At 48.2% G+C, this 12514-nt stretch overlaps 1 protein-coding gene across 3 annotated transcripts in view; it reads right to left on the reverse strand.

Moving 5' to 3' along the window:
- Positions 1 to 121: 121 nt before the first annotated feature.
- Armh3 (armadillo-like helical domain containing 3) overlaps positions 122 to 12514 on the reverse strand; it is a 181271-nt gene continuing 168878 nt past the window's right edge. Inside the window, exons 24-25 of one of the 3 annotated variants that reach the window (XR_386511.3) lie at positions 3034 to 3150; positions 122 to 1738 (exon numbers count right to left, since the gene is read on the reverse strand). Coding sequence is in view for 2 of the 3 variants with exons in the window: in XM_011247345.3 (XP_011245647.1) it covers positions 1646 to 1738; positions 3034 to 3150 (210 nt within the window). In the remaining variant the exon portion in view is untranslated. The remainder of the gene's footprint in view (positions 1739 to 3033; positions 3151 to 12514) is intronic. The other 2 variants (XM_011247345.3, NM_198296.2) reach the window with 2 other exon arrangements.

Here is a 12514-nt window from a genome sequence, read left to right on the forward strand (position 1 = left end):
GGGAAACCACAGTTCTCTGAACTCAGCTGGCCTCTATCAAGGCCAAGAGGTCCTTTTATGACACAGGACCAATACCTGCATCAAAGAGATGACGAGGGGAAAAGACACTAACGAGACACTAAAGACACACAAATCAACTTTTAATAGCTTTGATTTGCCACCAGCTCCAGCTCCAGCTGCTCTGGGGTTTATCACCATGGGAAACACTAAAGCCTCAGGTCAAGTTATCCATCCGGGGACCCGTGATTAGAGATGACCCACCCTACAATGGCTTAAGATTCTACATCTATGCATGTCAGTGTGCCAACAGGTTCTCGAGAACGATCACACCTCTGCTCAGTCAGGGCTGGCTTCCAGGGAGGGCAAGGATTCCAGAGAGACGGATGCTGAATGCACAGGAGCCCAGGACGCCCCAGGCCTACTCTCAGCCTCCTCAGGTCCTCACTGTGCGGTTTGCCCCTGCCAACCTGGGACTTTACGAAGCTTTACATCGGAGGGACTTAGAGCAGCAGCTATTTCAGGGGGAGCTGTGGGGAAGGGAAAACCCTACAGTGGTTCCATGGAGACCATCCAATGATAGAATCCACAGGCCAACTTCACGGAGGTTGGATGTGCCCAAGGCCCAGCTAGAATATGGCTAGACAAGATGGAGGCTGGGGGCGTGGTGCTCACCTAGCCTGTCTCTATGAACAGCACCCCACCCCCAGCAGGTTCTCTGCCAGCACCAGACCACAGCAGGAACAGATTCCTCCCCAGAGGAAATTCTTAGGCAGGCTGAATGTAAACAACAGCAGGGTGAGGGGGTGGAACACGTGGAGGAGCTCATCTAGGCTCCCACTGCAGGGGTGGGTGGGGAGGGGGAGCTGCTGGAAAGGGGACCAGCAAAGTAGGCACCTTGAGGGCTCCAGAAAGCCTGTCAATGTTTATTTCACACGCGCTCCTTTAAGACAGTTTAAAACAGACTAAAAAGGCAAGGCTAAAGTTGTGGGCCTATTGTGCTGACGAGTCAACGTGGGAAGGCAAGGGAAAGCGAACAGGTGCTCCTGGTGCCAAAACTAAAATCCAGAAAGGAGCGGTCGGACAGCAGAGCACCAGGCAGATCCAATCTCCAGTTTCTCAGAGGTGTCAACTTTGAATTTAAAGACAGAAAAAAGGCGCCCATCCTTGACCTACTCTGTGCCAGAGCTGAGGTGCTAAGGACTGGGCAAACTGCAGTGGGGGCAGGGGCCTTGCTCAGGTTCAAAAGGAAACAGGATGTGGCATCCGCCATGACCAGCCATCATCAGTCATGACCAGCCATTGGCCTCCAGAGTGCTGGCAGCAGCCTGGGCCTGTCCAACCAGCACCTGTATAGTCAGAAGCCAGCACGTGGAATCTCAATTGGCATCATGGGGCAGTACCCAGGGAATGCAGCCTGGAAATGCCACTCTTGGTTGCCTCTCCCGTTACCCTCCCATTTCTCCCCAAATAAGAGCATCCTGGGCTTGCCCCTGCTTGTCCAAGCTCACTGAAGTACGGCCTTCACCACGAGCCTCGGGGTCTGCGCTTCTCTCCAACCTTGAAGTCAGTCCCCACTCCTTGTGCTCGCCCTCCAGCCCAGGAGCCTCATGGGTAAGGCAGTCAGTGGCTCTCAGGCAGTGCAGCCTCAGGAGATGGTGGAGAACTCCTTCAGGAGGGCTTCCTGGCTGAGTGTGTGGAAGGCTAGGTTCCTCCGGACGTTGGTACTAATGGACCGAACCTGGGTGGAAGGGCAGAGAAAACAGCCCATTACAAACAGCAGAGGGCAGGCCAAGATGAAGTGTTCACTGTGTTGGCAGAAGAAAGACTTGCTGGGGAGCCAAACTCCCACCTCTCCAAGCTTTATGAGGAACTCCGCGGCCTCTGCAAGGAAGCTGAGCATGGACACAAGTACTCGTTTTCATGAGATCCAACCAAGCGCAGAGGGAGAGAATGTGGATCTGCCTTAGCATGCAGAGCCAGGGAGCTTTTCTTGAGTTTTTGCTTTGCTCTAAGAAAGGAAGTGGAGTCATTAGGCAGGAAGCAAAGGAGGAAACAGCAGGTAACTGCACCTCATTAAGGACCAGGAACTGGCTCCCCTGTGCCAGAGGTTCAGCCAGGGGTGAGGCGAGCAGAGGCAGTGCCATGGATCCAAAAGCCAGCTCCTGTTGGGGAGGCTTGTGCTAGAATCCCAGGCCAGCCTAGGCAGTCATGAGGACAGACAGACAGACCGACTAATTCTCCTTTACAACCCTCTCCGTAAGTTAAGCCATTCTCTTATTTGTTTCTGGCACTCAGTAAATTCCCACATTGATGTGAAAATCACTATTCTTTCTTTTTAAAAAAGATTTATTTATGTATGTATATAAGTTCTGTAGCTGTCTTCATGCACACCAGAAGAGATCATCTGATTCCATTACAGATGGTTGTGAGCCACCATGTGGGTGCTGGGAATTGAACTCAGGGCCTCTGGGAAAGCAGTCAATGCTCTTGACCACTGAGCCATCTCTCCAGCCCCCATGACAGTTTTCTTGTTCACAACTAACTCACCACAGAAAAATCCTGAGGCCTTTCATGTCAGGGACATTCAAAAGGGAGAGGCCAGCTTGGAGCCATGCCTGGGAGAGCCAGCATGGGTAAGAAATGGGAGTAGGGACAGATAGTGAAGCCTGCGGAGATAGAGATAGGAGGGGACTCAAGCCAGGAACCAGTCGGGGAGAGAGGAAGGATCAACTACTCTGTCTAGTTGTTCTAAGGTCAGGAAAGGGGGTAATGTATCATGGCTGCCACTGGTAATACACGTCAGACCCCAGCCCAGCCCAGCCCAGCTGTAGCTGTGCAAGGTTGTCTCTGTGGCTGCAGACAAGGTGGGTAATGCTGGCTTCTGACTATCTGTCTCTCACTGCCTCACTCCAAACTGCTTTGACAGAAAGGCTGCATAGCAAGCCCCTGTAGTTCTATTAATCTTTAGCAAACTGCAGACATACCCTGGAGTCTACAGACACAGGCAGGGATGGGGTGGGGTGGGGAGCTCACCAGCTCTTTGAAGAAGGCAGCCTCCTTGTGTTGCTCAGAGTAGCGCTCATATTGGTCCAGGCCATCTTGCAGCTTCAGTGTGAGTGTGTCGTAGTTGGCTCGCACTACTTCTAGTACCTGAGGGAAGTCAAGGGCCAAGCAGGGTCTCAGTCCTGGAGAGCAAGTCTCAGTCTTTGGAAAGCAAGGACGAAGGATGGCAGGGAAAAAATTTTCTGGTTTATGAGACTGTGTGTGTGTGTGTGTGTGTGTGTGTGTGTGTGTGTGTGTGTAGATTTCTCTGTGCAGTCCTGGAACTCACTCTGTAGACCAAGCTGGCCTTGAACTCAGAGATCCTCCTGCCTCTGACTCCTGAGTGCTTGGATTAAAGGCGTGCGCCACTGCCTGGCTAAAGTCCCCTTCCCCCCCTTTTAAGATGGGGGTCTCATGTGTGAGGCTGGCCTTGAATTCTCTATCCTTTGGCCCCTGCCTCCCAAGTGCTGATATTATAGGCATGCATCATCATGCCCAGCTTCTAGGACCACCTTTGAATCTCTTTCGTTCCCTGCCTTTCCTGACCAGACCAGCCTGGACATAAAGACCTATATACTGTGGTTATGGTCGCCACTGTCCCTGATACCGCCAGTGTACGCTTAGCCTCTGCATATGGCTTCCTCTGGTCAGGTTGTCCCAGATACTGAGTATGCCTAACTGCTTCTCCCTTCCTGGAAACCATCTTTCTTCAGCCCTGGGATGTTCCTTAGCACCATCTGCCACTTGTTTTCACCTCTCAATGCCAGCCCATCATTCTTATCCACCTTCTGGAACAAACTTTTGAGTATCCAAGCACTGAGTTACAGTGGACACTGACGGGGCGAAAGGGTGTGCATCTCCTCAACAATGCTGCTCTGACTTTTGTTTTTGAGACAGGGTCTTGCTATATAGTCTAGGCTGGCCTGAAACTCACTACATGGCTCTGTTTGGTCTATAATTTTTTATCTTCCTGTCTCACCTCTTGATATCTGGGCTTATAAGTGTCTACTACCACACTTGACCTACTTGGCCTGATTCTCTATGGGGTAAGGAGTCAAAATTCAAATGACTTTGGGATCCCTGGATATCTGAGGTTAATAATAAACAGTCTGAAAGCCAAACTTGATGTGACTTGAGTTTCTAAGACTCTGAATCAAACAAAAGCAAGGGTGGGGCAGGTGGGAGGCACAGGCACTAGCCAAGTTAGTGGAGGTGGACAGGGCAGAGGAAGAGGAGGAGCAAGGATGTCGAGGACTCTCACTTAGTCTGGTAACCTGCATGGAGGTATCTGATCTGCAGGAAAATCGTGACATTAAGGAAAACCTTGCTCATCAGGGAACTGGGAATTTAAGTGTGAGGGACTTGGCTCTGATAGAAGACAAAGGGAGTCAGCCAGGATCAGGACACATCAGTGGGACAGAGGCCAGTCTCCCCATGTACAGCAAGGTATACCTCTGGATTGCTTTCTTTTTCAGACCAAATTTGTGGTGGGCCAGACTTTACTTGGGAGCAAATAAATACTCTGCCTATTAAGTTCCTGAGACAATAAAGGAAATGGCGAACCCTGAGAGGAGAAGCTGTGTTCGGGTTTCAAGGCAAGATGCAATGAGGACTAAGGCTTAGCCCCTTGTCCCTCCAAGCATCCAGGCTGACCAGACAGACTGTAGCCTGCTGGGTTTTGCGTAGGCTGCTTGCTCTGCTTCCAGCTCCATAAGCAAGGGGACTGGTACCCAGCCATGGCAGGCACACAAATAACCCAGCCCTCTCATGCTGTGGGCAGCATTCACGGCTGCGAGGATTGCAGCCAAGGTCTTGGCTTATGGCCAAAAAAGGGGCAAAATTCCCCCAACATGGTGCCAGGCCCTAGAAACCAGGCAAAACAGTAATATATGCTTTCCTAAGCCCTAAAATCTGGGCAGCCTAAGTGATGCCTATAATCTAACACCTTGGCTTAAGTCTTCCCTGAGGAGAGGCAGGTACCAAATGATAAAAATCACACTAAAGCCAGCTGCGGAGAATCAGGTGCAGCTCAGGAAGAGAGCTGTTCCTCCAAGTGTATCCCCAGAGCCTCAGCCTTGGGAACTTTCTGGACCGCCTGGATATTTTTTTTGCCAGGTCAGAGTGGAAGGTAAAGCTATGTGTGCTTAGAGCAGGAAAGTGGCCTGTCAGTTCTTGTAGGCTCTGCTGTCTCCTGCCATCTCCGCTGTTCTTAATAGACATGCTTGGCTCAGGGCTGGGCTGAGTGTACTTAGTGACTTTCTACTGCTGCAGGAATATCACTTTTAGTGTATCACTTTTATTTATTATATGTAAGTACACTGCAGCTGTCTTCAGACACTCCAGAAGAGGGCGTCATATCTTATTACGGGTGGTTGTGAGCCACCATGTGGTTGCTGGGATTTGAACTTGGGATCTTCAGAAGAGCAGTCAGTGCTTTTACCCACTGAGCCATCTCACCAGCCCCCTGTATCACTTTTCAAAATGTAGACCAGGCTGGCCTTGATCTCAGACAGCCACTTGCCTCTGCCTCTCAAGTGCTGGGATGAAAGACATGCCAGCCGGGCATGGTGGCGCACGCCTTTCATCCCAGCACTTGGGAGGCAGAGGCAGGCGGATTTCTGAGTTCGAGGCCAGCCTCTACAAAGTGAGCTCCAGGACAGCCAGAGCTATAAAGAGAAATCCTGTCTCGAAAAAACAAAACAAAACAAAAAAAAAAAAACCACAAACAAACAAAAAGACATATGCCACCATCACTTGGACATTAGTGTATGTCTTACTTGAGCCTCAGTACCAGCCTGGTCATGGCAAAGGTAGAACTTGGGCAGGCAGCAATCTTCCAAGCCTCCATGTGCCTAAAGCCATTGAGCTTTTCCATAGCTTGCACCTTTGGTATTAGCTTCTTGGCAACTGCAGTAGCCCCTAGTAAGCTCTTTCTCTGACTTGCAAATCCCCTGACTCAAGAGCCCCGAGTAGCTGGGATAAGAGGCCTATGACACCAGGCTGAGCTCAGATCCCCTCTCAAATTATTCTAGCCAAGTGCAAATCACATACCTTTAATCCTAGCAGTGGGGAGGGAGAGACAGATAGAAACCTGTGAATCTGAGGCCAGTGTGTCTAGATTGACTTCCAGGCCAGCTAGGGCTACAGAGTTAGACCCTGTCTTAAAACACCACCACCACCACCATACCAACATCACGAATACCACATAAATAGCTATTCTCTAAATGCAGGCCCACCTTTCTTCATACACTGCTGGGTTTGTAGGTTTCCTAGATCCATATCTACAATTTAGCCCACAGTAGCTTCAGAGTAAGAAAACTACCTACTAGCCATGTTTTCTAAGGAATCTTCACAAACCACTATGACCGTGGGTAGCCAAAAAACTGAATCTGGAAAGACTCTGACAAAGTAACTGAGGCTATTATTAAGAATAACTATAGCTCTCTTGCTACAAAAATTCAGATAACGCTTGACATCTTATGTCTACGTGTGAGTGTATGTGGTCTGTGCACAGGGGTATGCAGGGGAGAATGCATGCTGGGGTGTGTATGTGTGCGTGTGTGCGTGCACGAGCGTGCGTGCATAGGCCAGAAGACAATGTCAGGTCTCTGCTCTATCACACTCGGCCTTACTTCCTTGAGACGGGGTCTCTGAACCTGGTGTTTTGCTGGAGGCGTACATAGGGCTCTTGTCTCTGCCCTCGGGGGTCTCTGAACCTGGTGTTTTGCTGGAGGCGTACATAGGGCTCTTGTCTCTGCCCTCGCAGCACTGGGTTACAGGTGCAAGCACAGCCATGCCTGGCCTGTTCGGGGCGTGAATAAATGTCTAACTCTGTCACCCATGCCCGCAGAGCACTTTCACTTGTAGTCCTTTCCCTAACGGCAACAGCTGACATCTTTGCGCCTCAACTCTTCTATGAAATGTAACTTGAATTTTCCTTTCTAAAATGACCTAGCAATAAAGGTTTTGAGTATCACAGGTTACCACAGATGATGGAAACACTGGCTTCCCAAACAGCTACACAGCTGCTCTGACAGCTCCTGGGTCTCAGGAGCTTCACAGGCCAGGAGGTGCCTATTTTAAGGGTCTCGTGCTCTGCCGACTGAGCTAGCCAGGCATTGGAGTACCTATTTTAAATTCCCCAAGGTACTATAGGCCTAAGGGATTCTTCATCACAAAGGAATGTTAGATTCCAGTGGAAGATGAGACAGACAAACGGCTCCATTTCTAAGACCTTATACCCGCTTTGGTTTACAATATCACCTCAAAAAAGCCAAGAGAAAGCAACTGGGTGCCTGTTTCTCGGGTCTGGAGACATTGGCAGGAGAAAACAGCAGAGTGATTAAGAACATGGACTTTAAGTCACAGGTCTGAGTTTTGGTTCCACATTAAGTACGGATTAACTATATAAGTTTCCTGTCAGTTTCTGGTCTTTTAGCCTCAGTTCTTACAAGCTATAGAGGGGTGTAGCACTATCTGCCTCATCAAGCTGATGGGACATGACGGGAGACAGTGACTTTCCGGGACCTGGCACACAGTAAATAGTTACTAATTATATAGAGAAAGCTTTCTGGGGGTGGGGGTTTGGGATGTTCTCGCTGTCCCCAGATAACCCTAACCATAAGGCAGGAGAAAGGCCTCTCGAATCCTGATTCAGCTGACGGCTTCTCTGCTAAGGACACCAGGCTCTCCTATGCAGTGGAAATGCAGGACACATCCCAAGTCGGAGTGCCTAAAACCCATGGCTGGTGTGTTAAACCTTGGTTGTGCAAGGGGACACAGGTTGTATGAAAGGACAATTGAGGAGACAGGCTCAGAGAAGCCTGGCTGTTCACAGCACAGGCAGGTTGTGGGTTTTGTTTTGTTTTGTTTTGTTGTTTCACTCTTTAAAGCAAGCAAGGCCTTTGACTCACTTTGACATCAAGCTCACAGAGATCTACCGGCCTCTGCCTCCCTAGTGCTGGGACTAAAGGCCTGTGCAACTACACCTGGCTTTGAAACAAGAAATTACTCTAGCCTGACTATCACAGTGAACAAGAATCATCAAGTTAGCTGCAAGTTACTTCCAATGGCTGACCTTTGAGCTGATTCTGATGAGAGAAAGCAAATACCAATTCTTTCCCCAGAATTCACATTTACAGTTCCTGATTCAGGACAGATTATGGCTGGTTATTGAGAAGATGTTCAACCTGGCTGTTGGGCCTCCGTGCTCATGGGTACTGAAAAAAAGTTTCAATCAAAAGTATTTGGGTGGGCAATACTGCTGTTAAGGGAAGATGAAGGGCCAGAGAACTGGCTCAGTGGGTAAAGAAAGATACCTTCCACTAAACCCCATGACCTGAACAATCCCCAGAACCTACTAAGTAGGAGAGAAGTAACTCCCGAGCTCTCCTCTGACCTCCACACGTGTGCTGGGGCATGTTCATGCCAGTTTTCTTGTTTCCTGTTTTGTTTCTGAGACATCCCTGGCCTGGAATCACACTGGTCTTCAACTCACAGAATCTGCCCACTGGCTGGAATTAAAAGTGTACGTTAATACACCCCTGGTAGTTTTCTTACCACGCGGGGTAAAGACACTTTTATCAAATTGCACTAATTCTGGTGGGCACATAGGATGATGACTATAAGGTACCAGCCACCACGTTTGACACGGCAGTGCTTATAACTGCAGCTATTCCTCCTGTTACTTTTTTACCTGCTTGAACCTATCGTTATTTTAGGGCCTGAGGTTCCCTTCCACTCCTTTCATAAACAAGCCCCTCCTACCCTCCTGATCTCTGGAAGACACCTATATCTTACAGGTTTCCCAAGGAGATATTTGCCAGCAGGCCCTCTTCTGGGGCAACAAACATGGGATCACTACCATTAATTTCCTTACTCAACAGTGCCATATTAGTGGGCGCTTCACTCTCTGAGCAGAGTCAGTGTGACTTTGTGGATTTCTCATACTGCCAAACAGAGTCCAAAGAACAGTAAACACTCAACAAGCTTGTGGAATTAATTTAGTAACACAGGCTCAACTAAAAAGGCAAGGAATCTCGTTAGGGTCACATGGTAAGATCAGAATTAGCCCTGACCATCTAACACTCAGCACTGTTCTCAGCACTCTGATAGGCTTCTGAAACCTTCAAGCCAAGTCCTGCCTTCAGGAAGCCAATAAGAAAACAGGGACTCAAATACATTCGGAGCTAAGCAGGGTCAGGTGTGAAACAATGAATGTGCCCTAGGTTGAGATCTGCTACTCAATTCTTTGAAACAGGATTTCAAGTAGCCTCAAACTCCCCATGTGACTGAGGCTGTCTTTGAACTCCTGAGTCTTTGCCTTCCAAGTGCTAAGATTACAGGTAACTCTATGCCTGGCCACACACCTGTCTTCACAGACAGGGGAATGAAGGGGCTGAAGGGTTCTTCTCTTTAAAACAAAAGTTTACATCTCGTGTGTGTGTGTGTGTGTGTGTGTGTGTGTGTGTGTGTGTGCGTGCGTCCACTTGCCATGACATGTAGAGGCCAGAGGGTAATTTGAGTCCATTCTCTCCCACCATGTTAGTCCTACAGACTAAACTCAGGTCCTTAACCTTAGTAGCAAGTGTCTTTATCTCTGGCCACTGAGTGTCAAGGTCTCTTTGATCATCATTTCTTCCACTTTATGTTACTGTGATAGTTAATACAGAATGTCACATTCTAGCATGACAGGAGCCCTAAGACAGCAGCTTCAGGGAAGGCCACTGACTTGGACAAGTATACCCTGCCCTGACATCTACAGCTCCCATCCGGGCCAACTAGAAAGGCAGATTTTCATATACAAAGCATGGGGGTGGGGGAAGACAGAAAGAATGGAAATGCTCCTTTATTCCACAGACGTACAAACTATATTTTAAGTTTCTCAGATATCAGACTCACCCCATTCTGAAATGTCGTACTGAGGTGTGTTCTAGTTAGTGACAATTTCCACAGCAGAAATTCAACTCAAATGTGCAGTGTATTTAGATAACTATGCCAACAAGCTAAGCAGACACACATGGTAATCTTCGAGCAGCCAGGTTCAAATACTTGCTGAGCTATTTTTAGCACTTGTTTACATAGAACAACTAAAAGATTTGCACCTCAAAGGACAAGAACAAACAAGGAGATTCATGAGTTCCAGGTCTAACAGTACCCAGAGGAGACTAACGATTCCCTCCCTCAGACACTGTCCTGCGGTCTCCCTCATTACAGAACAGTATGTGAGTGTGGAGGTGTTTGTGGAGGCCAGAAGACCATGTGGGTCCCTGAGAGCTGGAGATACAGGTGCTTGTGCATCACCCCGTGATGGAACTGGACACTGGATGCCAGTCCTCTGCAAGAGCAGAGAACACTCTTAACCAGAGAGCTCTCTAGCTCAATCTTAAACTTTTTTTAAAGTTGGGTTTCTCTGTGGAGCCCTGGCTGTCCTAGAACTTGCTCTGCAGACCAGGCTGGCCTCAGACTCACAGATCTGTCTGCCTCTGCGTCCCAAGTGCTGGGATTAAAGGCGTGCTCCACCACTGCCCAGCTCCCCATCTTTACATTTCTTTTCTTTCCCTTTTAAAAGAATTCTTTTATTATTTTGTGTGTGTAAGTGTTTAGACTGAACTGTGTAACATGTGTGTGTAGTACCTTTGGAGACCAGAAGAGGGCACTGAATCTCCTAGGGCTAGAAATAGATAGTTGTGAGCCACCATGTGGGTGCTGGGAATTGAACCTAGTCTTCTGTAAAAGCAGCCAGTGCTTTTAACCCCTGAGCCATTTTCCACCCGCCTATTTGTGTGTGTGTGTGTGTGTGTGTGTGTGTGAATGTGCCATGGCCTAAGTGTGGAGGCCAGAGAATAACTTGCAGATTGGCTCTCTCCTTTCATCAAACCTGCAGTTAGGCTTGGCTGTAAGCACCTTACCCACTGAGCCATCTTGTCAATCCTATGCTCCTGTTATGGCTCTGTCACACTATGCCATGTCCTTATGAATGTGGCCTAAAACAGTCACAGGATCAAACAGATGGTTGGAAGGACAGAATACGGAATCCAAGAGCTTCATGTTCTCTCTCTCTCTCTCTCTCTCTCTCTCCTTAAGATTTATTTTATTTATATGAGTACACTGTAGCTGCTTTAGACACAGCAGAAGAGGTCATCAGATCTCATTACAGATGGCCATGAGCCACCATGTGGTTGCTGGGAATTGAACTCAGGACCTCTGGAAGAGCACTTAGTGCTCTTAACCACTAAGCCATCTCTCCAGCCCCCTCAACTCTCTTCCAGACAGACAGACAGACACACACACACACACACTGTACACATGCAGGTCAGGCAGACAAAGGGATGTCTCAGGGTGAATAGTCCTCAGAGGGCACGGGATACAGAGCGCAGGGGATACAGAGATATCTGAATTTTAACCAATCACAACTGAGTACTATTTACCCAGACTTCAAAATCAGTACCAGGTGCCAGGTGGTAGCGGCACATTTTTATTCCCAGCACACAGGAGGCAGAAGCTGGCAGATCTCTGAATTCAAGGCCAGCCTGGTCTGGTCTACAGAGGTAGTTCCTGGACAGTCATGGCTACCAAAAAAAAAAAAATATATATCCAAAAAAAAAAAAAAACCCCAACAACAACCAAACAAACAAACAAACAAATCCATTATCAGGTAGGTTCTACTCTTCCTGGTAACACCGCCACATGAGGGCTCCTCCCAAGTCTACCTATCTGAACATGAAGAGAAGATTCAAATGGATCACAGTGCTCTACACATAACCTATCTGCCTTGGTGAATGAAGTCTAACTTAAGAAACCAACAGGGCTGGTTAGATGCCTCTGAGGGTAGAGATGCTTGCCACCAAACCTAACAACCTGAGTTTGATCCATGGGATTTACATGTTGAAGAGAATCAATCAACTCCCTCAAGTTGTTCCAACAGTCATACACAGGCTTACCCCAAATAAACACATATAAAAAGAGAAACAGCAGGCACTAAGAGTCAAGTTACATGAGGAAGGAATCAACTCACCATGAGACGCAACAGCCCTGCATGTGTGTAGACAGTAACACAGCTTCCAAACTCTGAATGAGGCAAACCTGACAGACTGGAGGAAGAGAACATGGGACCTGCAGTTATAGCTGCAGGCTCCATCACTGCCCTTAGTAACTGACAGGACAAGCAGACATGACCCAGCATCAACTATAAGACTACCAACTAGCTGGGTGTGGTGGCGCTCGCCTTTAATCCCAGAACTTGGAAGGCAGAGGCAGAAGGATTTCTGAGTTTGAGGCCAGCCTGGTCTACAAAGTGAGTTCCAGGACAGCCAGGGCTACTTGACCTAAAGGGTATTTATAGAAAAACTCTACTCAACGACAGCAGAATACATTCTTCCCAAGTACACACAGAACATTCAACAAGACAGACCATATGCTACACCATAAGCCAAACCTCAATGCAGTAAAAGAACTGGAATCACACCAAATA

Source organism: Mus musculus, chromosome 19, assembly GCF_000001635.26.
Source record: "Mus musculus strain C57BL/6J chromosome 19, GRCm38.p6 C57BL/6J".
Classification (NCBI taxonomy): domain Eukaryota; kingdom Metazoa; phylum Chordata; class Mammalia; order Rodentia; family Muridae; genus Mus; species Mus musculus.